Genomic DNA, 26,839 nt, shown 5'->3' with positions numbered 1-26,839 from the left:
AGAAACAGGACACGGACGCATACAAGAAAGCCTGCTACGACCTCCAATGAGACATCAAACATGCAAAAGGACAATATACCAGGAAAGTGGAATCCTATTACACCGGCTTCAATGCTCGTCCTATGTGGCAGGGCTTGCAAATGATAATGGATTACAAATGGAAACGGAAGTGTGAAATGCCCGGTGATGCAGAACTCCCAAATGAGCTAAATACCTTTTATGCTTGCTTTCGAGGAAAACAACACTTGCATGAAAGCCCCTGTTGTTCCGGATGACTGTGTGACCTTGCTCTGAATGGCCGATGTGAGTAAAACGTTTAAACAAGCAGCATACCACCCTGAATCCCACTGCTGGCTTGCTTCTGAAGCTAAGCAGGGTTGGTCCCTGGATGGGAGAACAGATGCTGCTGGAGGTGGTGTTGGAGGGTCAGTAGAAGGCATCCTTTCCTCTGGTCTAAATACCCCAGGGGAATGATTGGGGACGTTGCCCTGTGTAGGGTACCATGTTTTGGATGGGACGTTAAATGGGTGTCCTGACTCTCTGTGGTCACTAAAGATCCCATGGCACTTATCGTAAAAGTAGGGGTGTTAACCCCAGTGTTCTGGCTAAATTCCCTATCTGTCCCTCATACCGTCGCGGTCACCTAATCATCCCCAGCTTACAATTGGCTCATTCATCCTCTCCCCTGTAACTATTCCCAAGGTCGTTGCTGTAAATGAGAATGTGTTCTCAGTCAACTAACCTGGTTAAATAAACACATTTAAAATAAAAACACTCACTGGGCCAGATGGAATACCAGGGTGCGTTCTCAAATAATGTGCAGACCAGCTGGAAAGTGTCTTCACTGACATTTTTAATCTCTACTTGTCCCAGTCTGTAATCCCAATATGTTTCAAGTTAACCCCCATTGTCTCTGTTCTCCAAAGTAACCTGCCTAAATGACTATCGCCCTGTAGCACTCACACCTGTAATTATGAAATGCTTTGATAGGCTGGGCTCTCACACATACTGCACTACCCCCCCCCCCCCTATAGTTTTGGCAAGTCGGTTAGGACATCTACTGTGTGCATTACACAAGTAATTTTTTCCAACAATTGTTTACAGACAGATTATTTCACTTATAATTCACTGTATCACAATTCCAGTGGGTCAGAAGTTCACATACACTAAGTTGACTGTGCCTTTAAACAGCTTGGAAAATTCTAGAAAAAGATGTCATTGCTTTAGAAGCTTCTGATAGGCTAATTGACATTATTTGACTCAATTGGTGGTGTACCTGTGGATGTATTTCAAGGCCAACCTTCAAACTCAGTGCCTCTTTGCTTTACATCATGGGAAAATCAAAAGAAATCAGCCAAGACCTCAGAATTTTATTTTGTAGACCTCCACAAGTCTGGTTCATCCTTCGGAGCAATTTCCAAACGCCTGAAGGTACCACGTTCATCTGTACAAACAATAGTATGCAAGTATAAACACCATGGGACTACGCAGCCGTCATACCACTCAGGAAGGAGATGTGTTCTGTCTCCTAGAGATGAACATACTTTGGTGCGAAAAGTACAAAACAATCCCAGAACAGCAAAGGACCTTGTGAAGATGCTGGAGGAAACAGGTACAAAAGTATCTATATCCACAGTAAAAATGAGTCCTATATCGACATAACCTGAAAGGCCGCTCAGCAAGGAAGAAGCCACTGCTCCAAAACCGCCATAAAAATAGCCAGACTACGGTTTGCAACTGCACATGGGGACAAAGATTGTACTTTTGGAGAAATGTCCTCTGGTCTGATGAAACAAAAATAGAACTGTTTGACCATAATGACCATCGTTATGTTTGGAGGAAAAAGGGGGACGCTTGCAAGCCGAAGAACACCATCCCAACCGTGAAGCACGGGGGTGGCAGCATCGTGTTGTGGGGGTGCTTTGCTGCAGGAGGGACTGGTGTACTTCACAAAATGGATGGCATCGTGAGGAAGTAAAATGGTGTGGATATATTGAAGCATTCACCCAAATTCACCCAACTTATTTTGGGAAGCTTGTGGAAGGCTACCCAAAACATTTGACCCAAATTAAACAATTTAAAGGCAATGCTACCAAATAGTAATTGAGTGTATGTAAACTTCTGACCCACTGGGAATGTAATGAAAGAAATAAAAGCTGAAATAAATAATTATCTTGTCACGTTCTGACCTTTATTTCCTTTGTTTTGTCGTTATTTAGTATGGTCAGGGCGTGAGTTGGGGTGGGCAGTCTGTTTGTTTTTCTATGATTTTGGGATTTCTATGTTTCGGCCTAGTATGGTTCTCAATCAGAGGCAGGTGTCATTAGTTGTCTCTGATTGAGAATCATACTTAGGTAGCCTGGGTTTCACTGTTTGTTTGTGGGTGATTGTCTATGTTAGTTGCTTGTGTCAGCACCGTTCTCAGTATAGCTTCATGGTCGTTATTTAATTTATTGTTTTGTATTAGTTTGTATTCAGTGTTCAGTGCTGTCTTTTAATAAAAAATCATCATGAACACAAACCACGCTGCATTTTGGTCCGCTTCATACGACGATCGTGAAATCTCTCTACTATTAATCTGACATTTCACATTCTTAAAATAAAGTGATGATCCTAACTGACCTAAAACAGGGAAGTTTTACTAGGATTAAATGTCAATAATTGTGAAAAACTTACTTTAAATGTATTTGGCTAAGGTGTACGTAAACTTCCGACTTCAACTGTATTTACCTCAAATACCCCGTACCACTTAAGGTTTTCTGGGATACCAAAATTAAGATCTGAACCAAATCGGATATGTGAAATTCCCATCTGACACCCAAGGGTCCTGTAAATAAAATAAAAAATCAATACCGATCTGATTCGGTTCCGAGGTGGATCAGATCATGAACCAGATTGGACCCAAAATATAGAAGAGATGAGGGAGAATCTGGAATGGATCTGAAAGATTAAAAATGCAGCTTTATTGCTGTGTAAGCCATCAGAATTGTTTTGACTTGTCTGGCAGGCAGTGAACCTTTTCACATGCATTTTCTGTTGTAGGCCATTTTCAAATAATTGAGTTGTGGTCTACACTACAGCTTTGAATTTTCATAAATGACATGCCTAATTTAAAATGTCGGCACCATACGGGAAGGGGTGTGTCACGAAGATGGCACCTCTGCCAACAATGAGCTTTCTGTCTCCCGCTAATTCATTCATGCACATTCATTGTGTCAATTGTTTGCCCTTTGTTAATGTTAATGCTTATTTTGATTGCGCAAGCATAGAAGTACCTGGCCTGAGCGCAAATGTAGGTCTATAAAAGTTCACATTTGGGGATGTCTAATAGTATTTCTGATTGCTGACTCAAAGTTTTTTTTTCATCACCTCACACAGAAAGTCAACAGTGTTTCCATCCACTGCGAATAACACTAGTTATTCACTGTATTTGAAAAATCTTTCCAACACTTTCCTTCTTTTTAGGCCTAACTAACCACCATGCCTCAGTGTGAAATAGAAAAATGCTGATCCCATATCTCCAGTGGAAATGTTAGAAAATGGGCTACCTGAACCCTTCTCCCTTGTGCAAATACAGCTGTGTCAATTCCAAGCTCATTTGCGTGGAAAAGGGTGAGGACCCAGTTGAAATAATGTTGCAAGTTCGCTATAGCTAGACAGAGAGAGAGGCAGACAGGCGGAAGATATATTTTAATGCTATTGCCTGAACCAACTGCGATGCTTAGCAAATGTGATGCAGAAGATATTTATTTTCGTCAGGATATTTTATTCTTCAAATGTAATTTCGGATCTGGATGGTATTTCACACATTTTCAGACATATCCCAGGTCCATGGCTACAAAGCGTGATTCGACCCAGGATCTGAGGGTCAACTACAGAATTTTGGATCCAACCTGTTCAGATACTGAGTTGGATCTCGGGTAATCGGGTTCAGGTATATCAGTGAAGACATTTACACTGCGCATTGATCTGGTACTGGTATGCCCTGTAAATATTCGACGCATGTGACAAATAAAATGTGATTTGATTTGACAGAAACACAGAACCAAGCATAGTCTTGTTTAGACTGTGTTGGGAGCCATGTTCGTGTATGTACCCCATCAGCCTTTAACCCAAACCAGCAGCATACCACCTTGCATCCCACTGCTGGCTTACCTCTGAAGTTAAGCAGGGTTAGTTCTGGATGAGAGACCAGATACTGCTGGATGTGGTGTAGGAGGCACTCTTTCCTAAGGTGTAAAATATGTCATAGGGCAGTGATTGGGAACATTTCCCTGTGTAGGGTGCTGTCTTTAGGATGGGATGTTGAACGTGTGTCCTGACTCTCCGTGGTCACTAAAGATCCCATGGCACTTATTGTAAGAATAGGGCTGTTAACCCTGGTGTCCTGGCAGAATTCCAAATCTGGCCACCTAATCACCCCCAGCTTCCAATTGGCTCATTCATCCTCCCTCTGACCTGTAACTATTCCCTACGTTGTTGCTATAAATGAGAATGTGTTCTCAGTCAATTTACCTGGTTACATAAAAAACATGTGTATGGAGTTGTTAGATCCTCATTGAGTTTTCCTTGTGGACTGCCAGTGCGTGTCCCAGAGAAGGCCACTACCACAGTAACGACACATTCTGCTTGACCAACTTAGCTCTGTGTGTTTCATGAATTCTAGAGAGTTGTAAAGGTTATTTTACTATTGATCTCAATATTTGATAAAGATTTACTGGGCATTTGAAATGGTGCACTGTTGTCAAACATCAAACATATTTTTTGTGAAACACAGAATGATCTTTCAATTTTTCAAAGTATCTTGGAACTAATGCTGATCTTACAGCACCAGACACTGACAGTCAGATCCAGGGCTTCCTTCACCAGCAACATCACTGCTGCTGATGATGAAAGGTCCTGTTTGTCAGGACTGTGGGAGAGGTTACACTGAAGCAGAGGGTGACAGCCCTACCACCTTGGGTTGCGGTTACACTGAAGCAGAGAGAGAGAGAGTCCTACCACCTTGGGCTGAAGTTACACTGAAGCAGAGGGAAACAGCCCTACCACCTTGGGCTGTTACACTGAAGCAGCGGGAGAGAGTTCTACCACCTTGGGTAGTTACACTGAAGCAGAGTGAGAGAGTCCTACCACCTTGGGCTGTTACACTGAAGCAGAGGGAGAGAGTCCTACCACCTTGGGTAGTTACACTGAAGCAGAGGGAGAGAGTGCTACCACCTTGGGCTGAGGTTACACTGAAGCAGAGGGAGAGAGCCTTACCACATTGGGCTGGAGCAGAGCTCGCCTACGGGTCCACAGGCTTTATCTGAAGCACCCCAGTGAGGGATGAATAGCCCAGCAGAGAGGGGAAGAGGATGGAGGAGAGGATGGGGAGGAGGGAAGATGGGAAAGGAAATGATAAGTGGGAGGAGGAGAGCAGGGGAGAGCGAGAAGAGGAGTAGTGAGAGGTAAGTGGAGATGAAAGATGCGTTCTGAGTAAAATGCAGCAGTTTGCATGAGAAAGCAACCCTTTTGAGTTCTAGATAGCACCTTTTTTTCTTCTAAGAGTGTATAAGGAATAGCCTACTGTCCACTCTTACTCACTTCTGCTTTCTGAGCATCACTGAGGGCAGTCTCATTGGAATGAGTTAGGTACATAACATTCCCCAAATCATAGAGAGACTCTGTCAACTGAAACAGTGTAAAATTAATAGAAAAACAATAAATAGGAAGGGCTATCATCTCCCCTCACTGCCTCCTCCTCTCTTTCTCTCTGAGTTTTAAAGTCTCCTCCCTCTTCAGAGAATGGGAGTATGAGGGATTGCTTCAGTCGTCTTAAGAGAACATATACGCACATCTACCATTCTCTGTGTGCCCGTCTCTCTCACTCCATCTCTCCTCCCTTCTCTGCCTTCTTGACGGACTCACTGCTGCTCCCTGCCTGCCTGACCTGCCTGCCTGCCTGACCAGGCTGAGGATAACCCTGAGCATCGTCAGGAATAGGAGTTTGTCTAAAGAAGGAACATCTACACTGGTGAAGGTCAGTGTTCTGTTTTGCTTTTCCCTTTTTAGGTTTTCTTGAAGTTCCTAACAACTGAGAGTTGTTGGTGGTGTTGAGCAAGGGAATGGCCAGGTCTGTGTGGACCTTGTGTTGTTGTATCTGTATATCAGGGGTACATACTGTTGATGTGGCCACTCATGAAAGGTCTCATCCTTTGTTCTGATTTTCATGACATTTTACACTATCCATAGTAACATGTCCACATCATGTACATTAATTGAAATGCAAACAGAATCTTTGTATATAAATGTGCAGTTTGTTCAGAGTGTTGCCAACTGGCATTTTCAATCAAACAACTGATTGACAAATTGTGCCTTTCCAACATACATAGCTGTAAGGTGCTTTCTGTTAAGTTTCTTTAATGCATGACGGGGCATCTATTAAATGTATGAGGGCACAAACACATTTCCTCTAAGAGTAATGTTTTTTTTTAAGAAAGCACAAAAATATTGTTTTTGTTATTGCATTATTCTGGTGTGCATGAGTTTTTGTATTTATAATCCTCCAGGATAGACTAATGATTTGCCATGATGTATTATGGATGCAGATCTGCACCTGCAGGGTTCCATGCTTCCTGTGTTCAGGGTCTTCGATGCTTGTCATGGATGGATTCATAATGGAAAAAAATGCTGGCTTTTTTGTTACACTAAAATTACTTGCTCTCTTCTCAAGTTCTGTGATTCTTTTATCATATCAATTTATGTACATCTGGATAAGAGTGTCTGCTAAATGACTTAAATGTAATGTAATGTTATTTTGATTACACACCATATGATCAAGATTTGCGATAAGAAAAAGAAGCTATCCTTTTTTTCTCTTATCAACTGCATTGCAATATCAATGTGAACGTCTGCATGTGTCATTTCAACTGCATGTGTATTGCCATGTGCCATTTCATCTATCTCCAGTAGCTATCACCAAGGTAAGGTCCAGTCCGACCCATTGGTTCAGGTTCTCTGGGTGTTTAAGAGGTGTGTGAGACACCCCTAGTCCCGTCTGCAGTCATGACCAGTAATGAGGAAACTCTCCCGGCTTTGTATTTCCCCACTAGGATGCAGCGGATCCGGGAGGGCATCCACATAAGGACCATGAAGGCCAAAAGGAAAGTGGAGGACATCTCTAAAGAAGATGTCCAGGCATTCTTCAAGAAGCACGCCTTCGTGCTCTTTACTGTAGCTGCCGTCATTGTAGGTGAGTGAAACCCCCCCCCCCCGGAGGGGCCTGCATACACAATACACACAAACAGGCCTACATTCTCACGGGCACACACACACACTTTGAAACCCATGCTCCTCTATTGCAATCCAAAATCCAATAGGGAGACTCACCTACAAACCTCATTCTAGAGGTGATTGAGAGACGGAGCCTCTCATTGTCCTCTGTTCTACATGCAGTTTCATGTTCATGTTTCAAGCCCACTAATCAGCCCTTCTGATTCTCCAGGTATAATCCTAGGCTTTGCACTGCGTCCCTATAAAATGACCTACCGAGAGGTGAAGTACTTCTCTTTCCCCGGAGAGCTGCTGATGAGGATGCTTCAGATGCTGGTGCTTCCCCTGCTAGTATCCAGTCTAATCACAGGTACACCAATTCACTATACGGATGCCCTCCACCAGAGGCAAGTTTAGGATGTTTTGAGCATGCAGATGAGGGGTTGATTTAGTGGTGTATGAAAGACAGGTGTGGAGGCCCAAAGGAAAAAGGAGAATGCCAAAGGGGCTTGAGGCACAAGCACAGGTACTGTAACTTGTGCTTGATCCGTGTGAAATGTATTTTTCTCCAGATTCCCATTGGTCTCTAGGCTCTGGTATGGAGACAGTCACTTCATTGTACTCCTTTTCTATTAAAATGCGGTGTAGAGAATGAGGGAAGAGGGATGGAGGGAGTGGGGTTAGCTTCAGTAGAAAAGACACCCACTGCATGTGGGTCTGAGAGGGTAGCTTTGGGATGGGTACCCCCTTTGAACCTCTTCCTCCTGCTTCACTTCACAAGGATAAAAGCACACAATGTGCCACTCCGCCACTTTCTACACAGCTGTATTGTTTTGTGGCATTCCATGACACCCAGCACCAAAATACAGAAAGTGGTTTGGAGGGTGGTGGGATAAGAGGTTACGACCTAGAAAAAAGAGGCCACTGCCCAGGTACACAAGCAGACATGTAACTACACCATCTAGTATCTTCCTGAGTCCTCAACAAGGTTAGGATTCATATGACCTAGCTTGGTATGACGTATAGTATAAATGACATCACTATGCTAACGCTGAGTGATTTACTGTGACCTTGAAACTAGACCTACAGCAGCAAGCTCTAGTCATTTCTCAAAGTAAGATTGAACTGATCTGTATCTAATTTTCTTTTCAAACTAACCTCTTTTTAAACTAACCTAATTTGTGAATGTTCACACTGGCTTGAAAAAAGCAGTGAATGTTTACCAAGAATCCTTTCTCTGATCACATTTTAAACACTAAAAAACAGTAGAACTGTGGAGAGCGGCAGAAAAGGAGATGTGTGGGGTCAATTTTTGTTTCATCCTTCGTCTTTGTAGTAACCCCTGAAAAGAACCCACATAAGTCATTTCTTTAGTCCTGTGAAAGTGGTCACACAGGCTTGTTTGCAGTTTCCATGGCAATGTGGAGATGCAAAGTCGTTATGGGCGCATGGCAAGTGGACAAGTTTCTGAGGACTCAGAGAGAGGATGGAGGGAAAAGACAGAAAAAGAGAAAGGGAGAAACAGGGAGAGATAGTGAAATAAAGAGGCACAGAACAGAGAGAGACACAGAAAGGAGCGGAGGGGTGATTGTGGGAGAGGGAAGCGGGATGAAGGAGATTGAGAGTTGAACGAGGGTTAAATGGAGGGTGAGGAGGTTTAGTCTAATGGCAGTGCCCCTAACAGAATTAAAGCACAGACATCTCACTTACACAAAAAATGCTTACTCCATCAGCACACCAGAACGGCCCCTGACACCTTGGAGAATCCAAAGCAAACTTTATTGCAACGCTTTTTCAGGTAGAGGTCTTTCTCTATAATGGCTCTCTTACCCTTGGCCTTTTCGAAAGATTGAGAGATGTCAGTCGGGAGAAGCAAACCATAATCCTTATCTAATTTCAGATGGAGAACCTCAATACATTTGCTCGCCTGTATGTTTTGCTATTAACCTGATTTCTGTCAGATGACTGTCAGGCAGCCCATTAATCTGCACACCTGCCTCATTTACTGCCTTTTTAAATAAAAAACATAGCTGATATGGCTAACTTGCTTAAACAAATTTGGTTTCTAATGACAAATGAGATGTACAAACTATGGCATAAGGGGACGACAAGAGGATAAGACGCAATCCGTCATTTCGATTAAGACATTAACGAGCGAGCTAAGACGGACGTAGTCGATATAACTATTTGTTTAGCACTTTTGAAATGTACAGTGACAGAATTCAGAACGTGGGTCGTTCTTACAGTGTTCTCCCTGTACACCAAGTCAGAACCGTAGGATAAATAAAGGGGGCATATAAGCCGACAGTGAAAGCTCTTACAATATTCAATGATGGCATTTATCTAAAACAGGCTATATAGGCTACATGTGCACCACCATGTCAGAACAGTAGGCAAAATTAAATAGACCAAATTATTAGTAAAGTAAATAGACCAAATTATTAGGGTGAGGCACATGGGTTACTAACATCTTACTACACAACATACCCATAGTCTAATCAAATGGCTACCCAGACTATTTGCATTGTTCCTCCCCTCTTTTTCGCTGCTGCTATTCTGTGTTTATTATCTATGCATAGTCCCTTTAACTCTATCTATATGTACATATTACCTCCATTTCCACGACTAACCAGTGCCCCACACATGGACTCTGTGCCGGTACCCTTGTATATAGCCTCGCTATTGTTATTTTACTGCTGCCCTATAATTATTTGTTACTTTTATTTCTTCTTCTTAAAACTGCATTGTTGGTTAAGGGCTTGTAAGTAAGCATTTCACTGTTAGATCTACACATGTATTCGTTGTATGTGACAAATACATTTTGATTTGATTTTGAATTACTTTCTTAGCTACAGTAAACATATCTCCCTGGCATATTACATCATTTATGCAGCATCATACAATACATTTTTGGACTCACCTTGTTGTGCTGTGTTCACTTGAACAGGAAGGTGGTCCTTCGTGGGCAAATTTTGTCATAAAAGTCTGGCATTCTCTGGATTTATGGTGCTTTCAAAACAACTCAGAAAAAAATAAGGTTGAATCTTGATAACTTCATTAATCTTTAGGTCGTAGCTCTAGAAAGAGGCCAGATTTACAATTCCGAGTTGGATGACCGTTTAAAACATTTTTTCCCAGTCGGAGCTTGTTTATTCCCGACTGCCCAGTTGTCTTGAACTCACTGAAGTCACGTTTTCGCAGTTCCGAGATAAGTTGTTTTGAGCGCAGCACAAATCATGCTTCTGTCACATGGGATGACACTGGAGAGACGAAGCAGGTACGGGGAGTAAAACATTTAATGTAGAACGGACATGGAACGAGACTGGAACAGCGTCAGGAAACGAGTAACACAAACAAAAGACAATCAATGCAGAAGCGGAGAACAGAGCTGGGGAACTGACAAATATAGGGGAGGTAATAACAGGTGATGAGTGAGTCCAGGGGAGTCCAATATCGCTGATGTGCGTGATGAGGGAAGGCAGGTGTGTATAATGGATGGAAGGAGTGCGTGATGCAGGGCAGGAAAAGCGGTGAGCATACGTGACAGCTTCATTGGCAGCATGGCCAATGTTGAATGTTTATCATTTTAAACTTGGAAAAGAGCCCCTTAACCGCAGATTTGGGACCACACAGCCAGTCACTGATTCCTTCCAAACCACTCATTGGTGAATTTGCGATTTCCAACTTACATTTACATTACATTTAAGTCATTTAGCAGACGCTCTTATCCAGAGCGACTTACAAATTGGTGCATTCACCTTATGACATCCAGTGGAACAGCCACTTTACAATAGTGCATCTAAATCTTTTAAGGGGGGGTGAGAAGGATTACTTTATCCTATCCTAGGTATTCCTTAAAGAGGTGGGGTTTCAGGTGTCTCCGGAAGGTGGTGATTGACTCCGCTGTCCTGGCGTCGTGAGGGAGTTTGTTCCACCATTGGGGAGCCAGAGCAGCGAACAGTTTTGACTGGGCTGAGCGGGAACTGTACTTCCTCAGTGGTAGGGAGGCGAGCAGGCCAGAGGTGGATGAACGCAGTGCCCTTATTTGGGTGTAGGGCCTGATCAGAGCCTGGAGGTACTGAGGTGCCGTTCCCCTCACAGCTCCGTAGGCAAGCACCATGGTCTTGTAGCGGATGCGAGCTTCAACTGGAAGCCAGTGGAGAGAGCGGAGGAGCGGGGTGACGTGAGAGAACTTGGGAAGGTTGAACACTAGACGGGCTGCGGCGTTCTGGATGAGTTGTAGGGGTTTAATGGCACAGGCAGGGAGCCCAGCCAATAGCGAGTTGCAGTAATCCAGACGGGAGATGACAAGTGCCTGGATTAGGACCTGCGCCGCTTCCTGTGTGAGGCAGGGTCGTACTCTGCGGATGTTGTAGAGCATGAACCTACAGGAACGGGCCACCGCCTTGATGTTAGTTGAGAACGACAGGGTGTTGTCCAGGATCACGCCAAGGTTCTTAGCGCTCTGGGAGGAGGACACAATGGAGTTGTCAACCGTGATGGCGAGATCATGGAACGGGCAGTCCTTCCCCGGGAGGAAGAGCAGCTCCGTCTTGCCGAAGTTCAGCTTGAGGTGGTGATCCGTCATCCACACTGATATGTCTGCCAGACATGCAGAGATGCGATTCGCCACCTGTTGTGTAAACATTACACAACTTAAACATTACACAACTTGTTGTGTAATGTTTATGTCCAATGGACAATGAGCACCGATATGTTTTATCTATAATCTCTTCATTATTTCTCTTCATATGACAAGGATTAAAAAGGATTTGCCAGTAGATTGTTGACTTGATTCATAATGACTGGTAGCTACGATTTTGAAAGTATGATGTTGACATGAACAGTCCAATCAAAGCTACTGTACATTCAGTTGAAGTCAGAAGTTTACATCCACTTAGGTTAACTCGTTTTCCAACCAGTCCACAAATGTCTTGTTAACCAACTATAGTTTTTGCATGTTGGTTAAGACATCTACTTTGTGCACGACACAAGTCATTTTTCCAACAATTGTTTACAGACATATTATTTAACTTATAATTCACTGTATCACAATTCCAGTGGGTCAGATGTTTACATACACTAAGTTGACATTTGCCTTTAAACAGCTTGGAAAATTCCAGAAAATGATGTCATGGCTTTAGAAGTTTCGGATAGGCTAATTGACATCAGTGGAGGTGTACCTGTGGATGTATTTCAAGGCATACCTTCAAACTCAATCAGCCAAGACCTCAAAAATAATTGTAGACCACCACAAGTCTGGTTCATCCTTCGGAGCAATTTCCAAATGCCTGAAGGTACCATGTTCATCTGTACAAACAATAGTACGCAAGTAGAAACACCATGGGACCACCCCAGCCGTCATACCGCTCAGGAAGGAGACATGTTCTGTCTCCTAGAGATGAACGTACTTTGGTGCGAAAAGTGCAAATCAATCTCAGAACAACAGCAAAGGACCTTGTGAAGATGCTGGAGGAAACAGGTACAAAAGTATCTATATCCACAGTAAAAATGAGTCCTATATCGACATAACCTGAAAGGCCACTCAGCAAGGATAGCCAGACTACGGTTTGCAACTGCACATGGGGACAAAGATTGTACTTTTGGAGAAATGTCCTCTGGTCTGATGAAACAAAAATAGAACTGTTTGGCCATAATGACCATCATTATGTTTGGAGGAAAAAGGGGGACGCTTGCAAGCCGAAGAACACCATCCCAACCGTGAAGCACGGGGGTGGCAGCATCATGTTGTGGGGGTGCTTTGCTGCAGGAGGGACTGGTGCACTTCACAAAATAGATGGTATCACGAGGAGGTAAAATGATGTGGCTATATTGAAGCAACATCTCAAGACATCAGTCAGGAAGTTAAAGTTTGGTTGCAAATGGGTTTTTCAAATGACAATGACCCCAAGCATACTTTCAAATTTGTTGCAAAATGGCTTAAGGACAACAAAGTCAAGGTATTGGAGTGGCCATCACAAAGCCCTGACCTCGATCCTATAGAACATTGTGGGCAGAACTGAAAAAGCGTGTGCGAGCAAGGGGGCCTACAAACCTGGCTCAGTTACACCAGCTCTGTCAGGAGGAATGGGCCAAAATTAACCCAACTTATTGTGGGAAGCTTGTGAAAGCCTACCCGAAACATTTGACCCAAGTTAAACAATTTAGAGGCATTGCTACCAAATACGAATTGATTGTATGTAAACTTCTGACTCACTGGGAATGTGAAGAAAATAAATAAAAGCTCAAATAAAACACTCTCTACTATTATTATGACATTTCACATTCTTAACATAAAGTGGTGATCCTAACTGTCCTAAGACAGGGAATTTTAAAAACTGACATTAAATGTATTTGGCTAAGGTGTATGTAAACTTCTGACTGCAACTGTATAACGTGATTTGACGTAATTAATTATATCTGTGGCCAATGACCTTGAGCCTTCTTGGATGGGCACTTCTAATGTAACTCTATGGCAACACCCAAATGGCTAGAATTTTCGTGGTCTTCCCATAGACTTGGTGGTGATGGGTAGCCTAGTGGTTAGAGCATTGGACTAATAACCGGAAGGTTGCAAGTTCAAATCCCTGAGCTGACAAGGTACAAATCTGTCGTTCTGTAGTTAACCCACTGTTCCTAGGCTGTCATTGAAAATAAGAATTTGTTCTTAACGGACTTGCCTAATTAAATAAAGAAAAAAGAAAATGTAGTGTCCCCATGAGAGCAGAGCTCTGTATTTTCTGCTGGCTTGCCCCACCACCACAGAAAGCTGCCTTACTCAAGAAAATAAAAAAGAGACCATGTTTGTATGCATCTTTATTTTTTAAAACATGATTTTGAACTGATATCTATTAATGCCAAAACAACATGCAAAACAGGCAAGCCCCCCCCAAAAAGAAAATATATTTTATAATTTTTTTGCTAGAAATGTGGGGCTCAAAACAGAATGACAGGTCGCCACTGGTCTCTTGATGTTACAGCTGATAGCCCCAGTTCACTGAGTTCAACCTCATTTTCACCTATGATGAGATATCTGAGAACCCTGCTGTTCCAATACCAGCCAACAATTGCCTGTTATGGCATAGACACTTCTCAACAATTCTCAATCAATTCTCCTCAGTTCTCACAGTGTTCCTGTCTCTGCCTTAGGGCATTGGGTTTTTCTTGACCAGAGCAAGGACTCACCCTTCTGTCTCTCTGGCTCCAACACCATGCAACACATCAGCATAGCTTCAGGAGCTATACAGAATGCAGGCTAATATGGCTAGGCAATTGCTATTTCAAGTGTTTTCATGCCACTGCTATGAAGAAATGTTAGAAATGTTGCACAATGGGATAATACTGTTCTTCTAAACAACATCTCCCCTGTCTCTCCCAACCAGGCATGGCAGCACTGGACAGCAAGGCTTCAGGAAAGATGGGCATGCGAGCTGTGGTGTATTACATGACCACCACCATTATCGCTGTCATCATCGGCATCATCGTGGTGCTCATCATCCACCCTGGGAAAGGATCTAAGGATGAGTTCATGAAACAGTCGAAGATAGAGGACATCAGCCCTGCCGACGCCTTCCTGGATCTCATCAGGTAGCTAGCTGCATACTAGAGTAGGAGGAGGGTTTTAGTGGAGGAAATATGAACTGTTTTTGTGCCATTGTACCCCTGTGTTCATTCATTGTGATGATCATGCTCTTTCATTTCAGAAACATGTTTCCACCAAACATGGTCCAGGCCTGCACACAGCAGGTAAAGCATTTAATGACTTTATTACTACAAACGGATGCTACAAATTTAACTATGGTTCTACGAATTCCTTGAAGACCGTCAGTACGGTTTAAATTGTGGATGATATCCCTCGCACTCCCCATAGGTCGAGTAATAACAACAACAAAGTCACGTCGGTGATTTGACAGCATGGTAGGAGGTGCCCCCGCAGTTCATATAAAACCGTACATCAGACCACACACGGTCTCAGAAAATCTTCTTGCCCAAAGATTCAGTGTGACAGGAAAGTACTGACGGTCTTACAGATATTCGTAGAACCATAATTACAATCGTAACTTCTGTTCTACTTCATACCTTTCAGACGTCAGTACAGTTATAGTACTATTAACCTCTGATTAATGCGACAATGTCACTGGGAAAATGGCAGGTCCCATGGTGTGGCAGGATGAGACGTTGACCTTGTAAAATCTTAAGAACGTGCAGGGCGACGACCAGGTAGCAGCTGCACATATCTCATTCATGGGGACGCCTTTTAGGGGAGCACTGGATGTGGTGACACTTCTGGTAGAGTGACATATCACATGTTCTGGAAAAGGGAGCCCTACACCATTATAGGCCTGAGCGATGACATCCACAACCCAGTGTTAAAACCTCTGCTTGGACAACGCAAAGCCTTTTGACACAGGAACAGCTGGTCTGACTTCCTGTAGTGCTCCGAGGCTTGCATATAGAGTTTTGTGGCCTTTCCCTCTCTTGGTGGCCCTGAGTGGGTACTGGCGAACAATGCTATGAAACCACACACTATTGCAGAGACTTTGATCTTACTAGCCACAATTGATATGGTGAAAAAACGATGTGTGGGGAGACAGAGGCACAGAGACTCAAATTATCTGTGAAAACCAGGCCCTCAACTCTGGCTAGCTGCACTTCCCTCACCTTTACAGGCATGATGGTGCAGTTAATGCTGTGGTCAGATAGTGCATCTCGCAGGTGGCCAATGCCTAGGCAGGCGGGGAACAGGTCATGACCATCTTCCACTTGTAGTTCAAATCCAAATGAGGAGCAGCAATGCATGTCCAGCAATGGTGATGTGGTAGTCTCTCAGCTAAGAATGTGAATAAAAAAATAAAAAATATATATTTTCATGCAAATATACTAATTATTCAAATTAACTAATATAATAGTAACCGGAAGCTGTATAACAGAGCAGCTACCAGTAAAGGTAGAGGGCTACAATAATCTGGCAGGAGTTGTACAGCAACCTCAAAATAATTTATTGTGGGCCCAGACTCTGTCGCAGCCGGCCGCGACCGGGAAGTCCATGGGGCGACGAACAATTGACCTAGCGTTGTCTGGGTTCGGGAGGGTCCTTATCCTTATCTCATCGTGACTCCTGTGGAGGGCCGGGTGCAGTGTACGCTAACCAGGTCGCCAGGTGCACGTCGTTTCTTCCGACACATTGGTGCAGCTGGCCGAGCCCGTACGGGAGTTGTAGCGATGAGACAAGATAGTAACTACTAACAATTGGATACCACGAAATTGGGGAGAAAAAGGGGGTTAAAAATAAATAAAATAATTTATTGTGAGCCAACTGCAGGAGAGATACCATGTTTAAATGTAGGCTTAATTTATGAAAAACACTTGTTTGGTAAGCAGCTAGGTTGAGTGTTTAGCTAGCTGAGAACACACAGTGGCAGCTAGGTTGAGTTGGTTAGCTAGATAGCTTGTAGTGTCCTAGAGGAGGAGAGGGATGCCTGGGGGAGGCAGTTCGAATCTCACTTCATATAGCAGGCTAGGCTAACAATCTTCCTAGACTGCCTGCACGCTATGAGACGTGGTTATCTAGGGAAAGGGACTCGTTTTGAGATTTAAACAGTCGAAGGATGATTAGTGCCCCGTGGTCTCGATAACAAGCATGTCAGTGGAGGATATCTTGACAAGGTTAGCACACACACACACATACATACACACACTATCGTTCAAAAGTTTGGGGTCACTTAAAAATGTTATTGTTTTTGAAAGAAAAGCACATATTTTGTCAATTAAAATAACATTCAATTGTACAGAAATACAGTGTAGACATTGTTAATGTTGTAAATGACTATTGTAGCTGGAAACGGCAGATTTTTTAATGGAATATCTACATAGGCATACAGAGGCCCATTATCAGCAACCATCACTCCTGTGTTCCAATGACACGTTGTGTTAGCTAATCCAAGCTTATCATTTTAAAAGGCTAATTGATCATTAGAAAACCCTTTTGCAATTATGTTAGCACAGCTGAAAACTGTTGTTCTGATTAAAGAAGCGATAAAACTGGCCTTCTTTAGACTAGTTGAGTATGTGGAGCATCAGCATTTGTGGGTTCGATTACAGGCTCAAAATGGCCAGAAACAAAGAACTTTCTATTCTTGTTCTGAGAAATGAAAGCTATTCCATGCGAGAAATTGCCAAGAAAATGAAGATCTCGTACAACGTTGTGTACTACACCCTTCACAGAACTGCGCAAACTGGCACTAACCAAAATAGAAAGAGGAGTGGGAGACCCCGGTGCACAACTGAGCAAGAGGACAAGTACATTAGAGTGTCTAGTTTGAGAAACAGATGCCTCACAAGTCATCAACTGGCAGCTTCATTAAATAGTGCCCGCGAAACACCAGTCTCAACATCAACAATGAAGAGGCGACTCAAGGATGCTTATCTTCTAGGCAGAGTTCCTCTGTCCAGTGTCTGTGTTTTGCCCATCTTAATCTTTTCTTTTTATTGGCCAGTCTGAGATATTTATTTTTCCTTGCAACTCTGCCTAGAAGGCCAGCATCCTGGATTCACCTCTTCACTGTTGACGTTGAGACTGGTGTTTTGCAGGTATATTATAATATTGTCTTTGTATCTCAAAATCATTGTAATGTGATTAACCTTAAAAATCTAAATGAAAATTATTCTAATCTAAGAAATCAAATTGAACCAGAACGCCCTTAGATCATGGGAAAAGGCTGCAATTGACCGTTGCATTTGAATCATTCCCACAGTGAATGACTAGGCCCGCTACGCTATGAATCCACAAACTATTGCAGAGACTTTGATATTACCGGCCACAATTGATATGGTGAAAAAAGAATGTGTGGGGAGGCAGAGACACCGAGACTCAAATCAATAACTTTGTGAGATAACACTGTTAAACGAACAATTTTTGCTATTGTTAGCAATCAAGAGGAAACTAATTGAATGACTCAAAACTCCCCATCTTATGCTCTCCAAATGGAGAGATATACTGCAGCAGGTAACTTCGATTGTAAACTTTATCAAACCACATCCACTGTGAGCACGCCTGTTCGCAAAACTATGTGGAGGCATGACAATGTTCTATTTCATACTGAGGCTTGATGGTAATTTTTCACATTGAGAGAGGTACTGTTGTCATTCACAATGTATGTAAAAGAAACTGACTTTCTGTGTAATGAAAAGAATGTGACAGACATATTTGGGAAACTGAACGAATTGAACACAAACATGCAGGGGAAATACAAAAACATTCTATGGGTGGCCTCCCAAGTGGCGTAGCGGTCTGAGGCAGTGCTAAAGGCGTCACTACAGACCCGGGTTCGATCCTAGGCTGTGTCGCAGCTTGCCGCGACCAGAAGAACCATGAGGAGGCACATGATCGGCCCAGCATCATCCAGGTTAGGGAAGGGTTTGGCCGGCCGGGATGTCCTTGTCCCATTGCGCTCTAGTGACTCCTTGTGGGGGGCTGGGCATGCATGCTGACTTTACTCGCCATCTGTATGTTATTTCTTCCGACACATTGTTGTGGCTGGCTTCCGGGGTAAGCAAGCAGTGCGGGTTGTGTTTTGGAGGATGCATGGCTCTCGACCTTTGCCTCTCCTCAGTCTATACGTGAGTTGCAGTGATGGAACAAGACTAACTGGAATTGGAAAGTACTAAAAAAACAGAAACAGCTCATAAGTACTGAAACAACATTCTACCGATGAGTGACCGAATCAGTGGATTCAGAGGAAATCATTCTTATTGGAGAGTCTTCCAAAAGCCATGCCCCCTTTCCTGGCCTGTGCATGTTACTGACAGAAAACAGCATCTGTAAGTGTCCAACATGAGTTATGATTGCTCACCTCCAATGCTTGGAAGAGCACTTTAGGACCTACTTCCCAATCTGTTTGACTGTGACCCTGGCTCAGTTGACATACCGGTAAGTGAAATCGAACAGCTAATCGAGCGGTCATGTGACTGAATGCATTCACGGGTCACTACGGAGCAGTTTTTGTTCCTGACTCAGTCTCCCTCTAAGCATTTATGCCACATTCAAAACAACTGGGAACTTGTAAGTGGGAACTCGGAAATCTCCGACTTCAGTGCATTCAAGACAACTGGGAACTCTGAAAAAAAACAAGCGCAGACTGGGAAAAATCGTTTTCAAAAATCGTTTCTCGAGCTCCACCTTTCCGACCTGAAGATCACTGAAGCCATGATTTGAGCTCGTATTTTTCCAGAGTTCCCAGTTGTTTTGAAAGCACTATAAACCTCATGGTACCCTTCACCAGCTCATATCTGTGTGAAGCTGGATTCAGTGCTATCGTCTGCATTAAAACCAAATATAGATCCAGGTTGGATGTGACAGCAAATATGAGGTGCGCATTGTCGACCACACCCCCTGATTTTGAGAATCTCCGACGTGACATGCATCAAGCATCACCCATTGTATTAGTGGTGGTGAGATAAGAGACATTATGTCAAACTCATTTGGAATTGACTGTCACAGCCCCACATTAAAAGTATATGATGGTGAGTTGAGATGCCAATCAGAAATACTGTTAGAATGTTTTTCAATTCTGCCAAAGCCCCAAATAAAAAAGTAAACATTTGCTGTTAATTACATCATTTTTTTCACATGGTTGGGCTCGCAAGAATTTTCAGATATCAAAATGGAGTCGTGGTCCAAAGAAAGTTTGGGAACCCCTGCTTTACCAGGACCTGGGAAAATGTCATTTGAAAAATGGGAGCAGCGAAGCAGTCAACTTGAGCAATATGGCTAAAATAACTTTGCGAGAAGAAATAAGAGACAGTGCGTGGTCTGACGTATGGTTTGTTGTGAACCGTGGGCACGTCTTCTCAAGCTGTCACATCAACAGCGTGACTGTTTTAATTATTACCTGACCTGCGTGGAGCGCGAGGGATATAATCCATACTTTCAACTGTACTGACAGTCTGAAAGGTATAAAGTAAAACAGCTTTCCTCATTCAATAAGCAGATTAACCCCTAAGTAAAAGTTTGCCACGGAAAATGGTTCTGTTGAAATAATGATGGCAATGAAAAAGGATACGTTTTGCGAAATACTTTTTGTGAATGGACACATTATTGACACTTTCAGAAGAAGCTTTCTGGTTTTGGATTTTCTGAGTAGAGATAAATCATTACACAAGAGACATAAAATTAAAAAAACTGAGGGCGACTTTTATTTACACTGGAAGAAAAATTCCGACCACGCGGAACAAATGACAAAATCAGATTTTTTTATTTTTTAAACATAAAAAAATGGAACCTTTATTTAACTAGGCAAGTCAGTTAAGAACAAATTCTTATTTGCAATGACGGCCTATCCCGGCCAAACCCTAACCCGGGCGACGCTGGGCCAATTGTGCGCCGCCCTATGGGACTCCCAATCACGGCCGGTTGTGATACAGCCTGGACTTCTGCTGTAAATAAAAAATGATCACCAGCGGCAGATAAGAAAGAACCCACTTCCATTATTCATCTGAATGTTTTGGAGTTGTTGTGGTATGGTTGATGGACACAGTGGGGTCTGAACTGCAATGAAGCATTGGCAGTGTTGCAATAGTAGCATTGTGGGGGTTGTGGTGTACCGCAGTTTCGCAGGGCCCCGGGCAAGTCTGATCTAATTTCCTGTCATTCTAAACCTTTTTTCCATGGCTTTTGGTGGTGGGGGGGGCATGTCCATGGGGAGCTCAACACTTTGTGGTCTGGATCCTCTCCCCATACAGGGTCATCATAGATCCAGCTGAACCTTACAGAATACTGCTCCAGCCATACAGAGGCCCATTGTTTAATTCACAAGGCTGTGATGAGTGGAGCAGGTGCCGTTAGAGTTTTTGCTCTCTAGTCTATCGAAAGGGCACAAGTCTGACAACCTTCCCTAGACACTTTATCTATGTTCAGTAGATGCACATCAAAATCCAACTTGAAGACTGGAGCACAGGCCAAAATGAAGAGGCTGAGTTAATATTCAGAAACATTACTTAAAAAATACTATTTCAGTAACACTTTCACTAAAGGAAATGACATGCTATCATCACTTTAACAAGACAATGATAACCCATCACTCACGTAACCGGCTCTTTCCCTCCAGTTCAAAACCAAATACGGGAAGCGAATTGTCCATGTAACGGTGACGGTGAATGACTCGGTCTTCAACCTGACCAACCTGACTGAGCAGATTACCCGGGAGGAGGTGATCCCTATCCCAGGCACGGTGAACGGGGTCAACGCCCTGGGGCTGGTGGTCTTCTCCATGTGCTTTGGCCTCATCATCGGCAACATGAAGGAGCAGGGCCAGCCCCTCAGGGATTTCTTTGACAGCCTCAATGAGGCTATCATGAGACTGGTGGCAATTATCATGTGGTGAGTAGTTGGTGTGTGTATAGGTGTTTATAAGGATGGTGTGTGTGTGTGTGTGTGTGTGTGTGTGTGTGTGTGTGTGTGTGTGTGTGTGTGTGTGTGTGTGTGTGTGTGTGTGTGTGTGTGTGTGTGTGTGTGTGTGTGTGTGTGTGTGTGTGTGTGTGTGTGTGTGTGTGTGTTATGATGATGGTCCAATAATCATTCATTAGGTGTGTGTGTGTGTTTATGCAAACCCCCTGCATTGCATGTGGTTCATGATTAGATCAGGCACAGAGAAATCTACACATCTATGCTTTGAAATGCTAAGTCTACCTATAGAGTGCCTGTAGAGTTGGGAGTTACTATGTGTATCTCTCCCTCTCAATTCAATCATATGGCTTTATTTAGCCTCTTGCCTGAGGTATTGCTATGAATTATCTGGTAACTATAAACATGCATGATCTGATATAGGTCTTTAGGGTTACTGAGATAATTGCAGGACCACAATCTCATAATTGGCCAACATAGAACCATCTCGGGGCATGTAGCTTCCTGATGCTAAATGATTCCACAGATGAATTACAAGGCTTTGTAACCAAGACCAGTGACATGTTCACTCAAATAAATCCAAAATATTCCCAGTCAGATATTTGACAGATTTAAACCAAGTTTTGTTTATGAATAAAGGTAATTTCATAGCCCGCGCTCTGCACTCTCAGAATGCACTGATGATTTCTCAAATGTCTGTCCGTGAGAGACTAAACATTTGACTTTTTCAGGCCTATAGTATTACACAGAAAAAGAAGTCCCTTTTAACTATGTGACCATACCCTTCCCAAGCATAACCTCTTCTCCGTCCTCTGCTCTACAGGTATGCACCAATCGGCATCATGTTCCTCATATCGGGGAAGATCGTGGAGATGGATGACATCACTGAGATGGGTGGTCAGCTGGCCATGTACACCATCACGGTGATCATAGGCCTGTCCATCCACGCTTTCATCATCCTCCCCGGCCTGTACTTCGCCATCACACGGCTGAACCCCTTCATCTTCATCATGGGGCTGGTGGAGGCCCTCATCACAGCCCTGGGAACCTCCTCCAGGTTGGTCCCCTTACATTAATCTCCTCCCTGTCCTGCTCGGACTACGCCACACTGTAGCCTCGCCTGACTTGGCCCTGACTCATGTCAAATCAAAACCTATTATAGTAGGGCCAGGATTGTTCTTGATCAGATTGTGCCTATAAGACATCACCATCCTCGTTAGTAGTGTTACTAAAGTTTACCCCTGGAGAATATGATGAATAGATCTAATACAAAAAATCTAAAACAAAAACCACTCAAACACCATCTGTTTCTCTCTCCGTCTCTATCTCAGCTCAGCAACCCTTCCCATCACCTTCAAGTGTCTGGAGGTAAACAACAAGGTGGATAAGCGCATCACGCGGTTTGTGTTGCCGGTCGGCGCAACCATTAACATGGATGGAACAGCACTTTACGAGGCTCTGGCAGCTATCTTCATAGCTCAAGTTAACAACATGGACATGAACTTAGGTCAGATCATTACAATCAGGTAAGAATTAGTATCTAAGGTTAATAAGCTAAAGTTTATGTTTACAGAATCAAAATATGTTGATATGATTACAATTACATTACATGATTTATCAAGATAAGAGTTTAAAATATATCATTTTGTGCTATAAAACAGCATCACAGCCACTGCAGCAAGTATTGGAGCTGCTGGGATACCACAGGCTGGACTGGTCACCATGGTGATTGTGTTGACCTCTGTTGGACTTCCCACTGATGACATCACCCTCATCATTGCAGTTGATTGGTTCCTGTGAGTAATTTTTCCCATTTTCAGATTGAGACATGAGAATGGATAAATTATATTTGAATAATGATAAATCTATTATGGTGCAAATATACGCACACTACTTATTGTGTGTAGTATACAAATTGTATAATGACTGGTACTGAAATGCAAACCATTTATCTTTCATTTTAAAGGTCGAACATCCTTTTTTTATCAACTACAACCCTAGTGACACACTTGTACTATCCCTCGGGTCTTGCTCCACTTTTTGGAATTGCATTTTTTTTTTTTAACATAGAAACATAATTAGGTTGCCCAAATTAATGATTTCAATTAGAATTCCCTTCCCATAAATTACACAGCTAATTGGGTAGTGAGAAAAAATCCCATTCTCCATAAACTAGGAGGGATGGAATGTGCAGACAGAGTCAAAGCCTCATTTAATGAAAACATGGATGTTTCTCACAGTGATTAGAATATGAGATAGCCTATAGGGAGTGTTCTGACTACTCTTTAACAGGATATATTGGAATTGTCTCTGCTGATAATGTTGTGGACTATTTCCCCTCTGCATTCGTTTGACTATGAGTAATCTAAAGACGTTAGTTTACCTTTAATCAAAAGCAGGAAATAGGTAAATGTTTTGACCTGTTCAATATAACATGAGCCAACGTCCCAGCGGACATAGGCTAGGGTTTTCTTTTAAAAAACTGTATGTCCCGCCACCCCTCTCCTCCCACTGTATATGACTCCTTCACCCTGGTTAAGCTTTTTCTTCTTACGTTATTCCTGGATTGTAGTGATCGGCTGCGTACCACAACCAACGTCTTGGGTGACTCCATTGGGGCTGGCATTGTGGAATTCCTATCTCGACAGGAGCTGCAGGCCAAGGATGTGGAGATGGGGAACATTGTGCTAGAGGAGAGGAAGAAACCATACCAGCTCATCTCTCAGGAAAACGACCACGAAAATGCCAAACGTCCGAAAACTGAAAGCAAGATGTAGATCAACGCTCAATAGTGCACACAAGCACACGCAAGCACACACACGGAATGTTTTGGTTCATTTTTGTTTTCAATCTGTCATATTTGTCCAGTTATTTTCACTCTACCATATTTCCTTTCCTTTGTTATTTTGTTATTCATAAAGTAACTTTTCTATTTACTATCCAACTTTTTAAAATATGTTTCTTTCTCTGAAGTTGCCCAATCAAATTACTTACATCCGCCGCCTCTCTACGAGATAGATAGGCCACCTGTTTTATGGTTTGTCTGGGTATTTTTGTGTTGAGTTAAGTCATGGCCTAGAATATGTATATGGTATAATGGTATAAGTAATGAGGAAAGTGATATGGGGTGTTGATGTCCAAAAGGAATTTTGTAAAATTATGAAAGGACAACCTATGTTTGAATGACTTCATCCTCCAAAAAAAGCAAAAGAGAACACATTTGTATATAACTACCTTAATTTTGGTGGACCCCAGGAAGAGAAGCTGCTGCCTTGGCAGCAGCTAATGGGGATCCATAATAAATACAATTACATTTTATTTGCTACAACTAATGAAATTAGGCCCTATGAGCTGTTTCTGGTGAAAAACAACCAACATCCTATCATAAGCAGTAATTTAAATAACAATCCCCAAGTGGTGTGTATTGTTTTGTTTGTTTTTGATTTGATTAACTTTTTTCATGCTGTCAATATTCCTGTTGCATATGACAACTCCAATTGTATTTTTACTTTATTTTGATTGATCAAATTCTTGAAGGTGGTGCTGTGATGCTGACAATATGGTTAAAACGAGATGTATCCAACAATCGTCATCACTATATATGTATCCAACAATTGTCATCACTATATATTCCCTATTTTGTAGCCGGCCCTAAGACAAACGAGTCTTTGAAATATCCTTCACTATTTAGTACATCATTATTTTATCATAGCAGGTGTTTAATATTTTTAAGGCTTTGTAGAGTGATTGTATGTCGATATATGTGTAAATTAACTATATAATATGGATAGTTGTTTACTTGAATATGTCTTCTTTAATCTCAATTCAGAAAGATATTTGTTTTCAGGGCCGAAATGCCACTCCATTGCCTTGGTTAGTGAAATCAAGGAACATAGTTTGTGATAATTACAGTATGTGTGAACTAACTCAAACGGATTTAGAAAATATGTTATTTTCTTTCTTTTTTTCTTTAGGTTTTGAGATATGATGGTTTCCTTTCTGTAAAGGCAACATTTGTGGTGAAAAGGAACTAAATGGACTGGTAGATTTGTCTTTGGTGAATAACATTTTGAATAAAATGTAAAAAGGAAGCAATGTTTGATTTTGGTGAGTAATAAACTGTTACATAACATGTGTTATAGCAATTATAATAAAGTAAGTATTACCCTACACAGCACACAATGAAAAGTAATACATGTGCAATAGGACAACATGTGATAAAGGTAACCCAATTTAACAAATGTCTCAAAATGTGCCTTAAAGCCACACTGTTGTCTTATATGAGAACACACCATAACAATTAAGTAATATGCCTAGGTCTTTATTTTATTATCTAGTTATGATAAGATAATAAAGACAGTTGTACTATTCATCTCATTATAGTATGAGCTACGAGTCACATTCTTCTAAATCAAGGGGCATATTTAATTAGTTGAAATTACTGGAAACGTATAGACTGTGGCTTTAAAAGGTAAATGTAATATCTTATGTATAGTAATGTAATGGTTTCAGACACTGAATAATCTACAATCGTGTAGTTATGTGCGAAGATCTTTGATGGATGTTAGGAAAAAAGTTGATTATTTATCTAAATGCGACATCCTAGTTAAATATTACGTTTGGAAGAGAAAGAAGCTACAGTAGTCCCCTCTATTCTCACAATCAAGCTGTTCCGGGAACAGCAGGTTGCAATTAAATCGTTGGTGGACATTTGCTGCCATCTTGTGGTAAGACTTGAGCAGCACTATATGTGAGCTGATATAGATACAGTATCTACCGAAATGTGGGCTTTATCAACAGTATTTTATTAAAATGTTGACCCAACTCTGGTTGATACTCTAGCTGATAACCACCTGCAGAAACTAAAATCAGGTAAAACCATCCATACTTACATGAAACATCCATATTTACCATGCGCCGTTGCCGTTTTATTTTTCACTCTTCTTTCGCTGACGGACTCTATACTTGCAACTCACTCTGGGAGAGTGATGTCATGTGACTTGACGATCCTGGCGCGCGAAATATAATTAAAATATTTCTGTTTTTTAGCATCTTGTGGGACGTTGTCGTGAGGAAAACAAAACAAATATTGATTGGCAAGCTACATAGGTATCTGCTTGCAAATATATATATATATATATATATTATTTTTTTTTTTGGGGGGGGGGTAAATTACTTGCTCTCAAA

At 42.2% G+C, this 26,839-nt stretch overlaps 1 protein-coding gene and 1 long non-coding RNA gene across 2 annotated transcripts; one reads left to right on the top strand and one right to left on the bottom strand.

The window, feature by feature from the left end:
• The first annotated feature begins 5,803 nt into the window (after nt 1-5,803).
• On the top strand, nt 5,804-25,784 carry LOC124000860 (excitatory amino acid transporter 1-like). The gene is made up of 10 exons (XM_046307533.1): nt 5,804-6,019; nt 7,092-7,231; nt 7,484-7,621; nt 14,634-14,838; nt 14,955-14,997; nt 21,357-21,628; nt 22,476-22,709; nt 22,984-23,178; nt 23,314-23,448; nt 24,225-25,784. The coding sequence occupies exons 2-10, from the start codon at nt 7,093-7,095 to the stop codon at nt 24,427-24,429; spliced, it is 1,566 nt and encodes a 521-aa protein (XP_046163489.1). The 5' UTR covers nt 5,804-6,019; nt 7,092; the 3' UTR covers nt 24,430-25,784.
• LOC124000861 lies at nt 21,805-26,623 on the bottom strand. The gene is made up of 3 exons (XR_006832676.1): nt 26,545-26,623; nt 24,207-24,339; nt 21,805-23,446 (listed from the first exon to the last, which is right to left on the bottom strand). It is a non-coding gene; the product is annotated as an uncharacterized LOC124000861 (long non-coding RNA).
• Between the last annotated feature and the right edge of the window lie 216 nt (nt 26,624-26,839).

Source organism: Oncorhynchus gorbuscha, linkage group LG16 (assembly GCF_021184085.1).
Source record: "Oncorhynchus gorbuscha isolate QuinsamMale2020 ecotype Even-year linkage group LG16, OgorEven_v1.0, whole genome shotgun sequence".
NCBI lineage: Eukaryota > Metazoa > Chordata > Actinopteri > Salmoniformes > Salmonidae > Oncorhynchus > Oncorhynchus gorbuscha.
Note: the sequence above shows the minus strand (reverse complement) of the source record. Positions and strands in the feature narration are given on the sequence as shown.

What these genes read in the sequence shown, in the direction of transcription:
- LOC124000860 (XM_046307533.1), top strand. Translation starts at nt 7,093, where the DNA reads ATGCAGCGGATCCGGGAGGGCATCCACATAAGGACCATGAAGGCCAAA. An exon ending in AGTATCCAGTCTAATCACAG is followed by an intron (nt 7,622 to 14,633) that starts GTACACCAATTC and finishes TCTCCCAACCAG; the next exon opens with GCATGGCAGCACTGGACAGC. An exon ending in ATTGCAGTTGATTGGTTCCT is followed by an intron (nt 23,449 to 24,224) that starts GTGAGTAATTTT and finishes CCTGGATTGTAG; the next exon opens with TGATCGGCTGCGTACCACAA.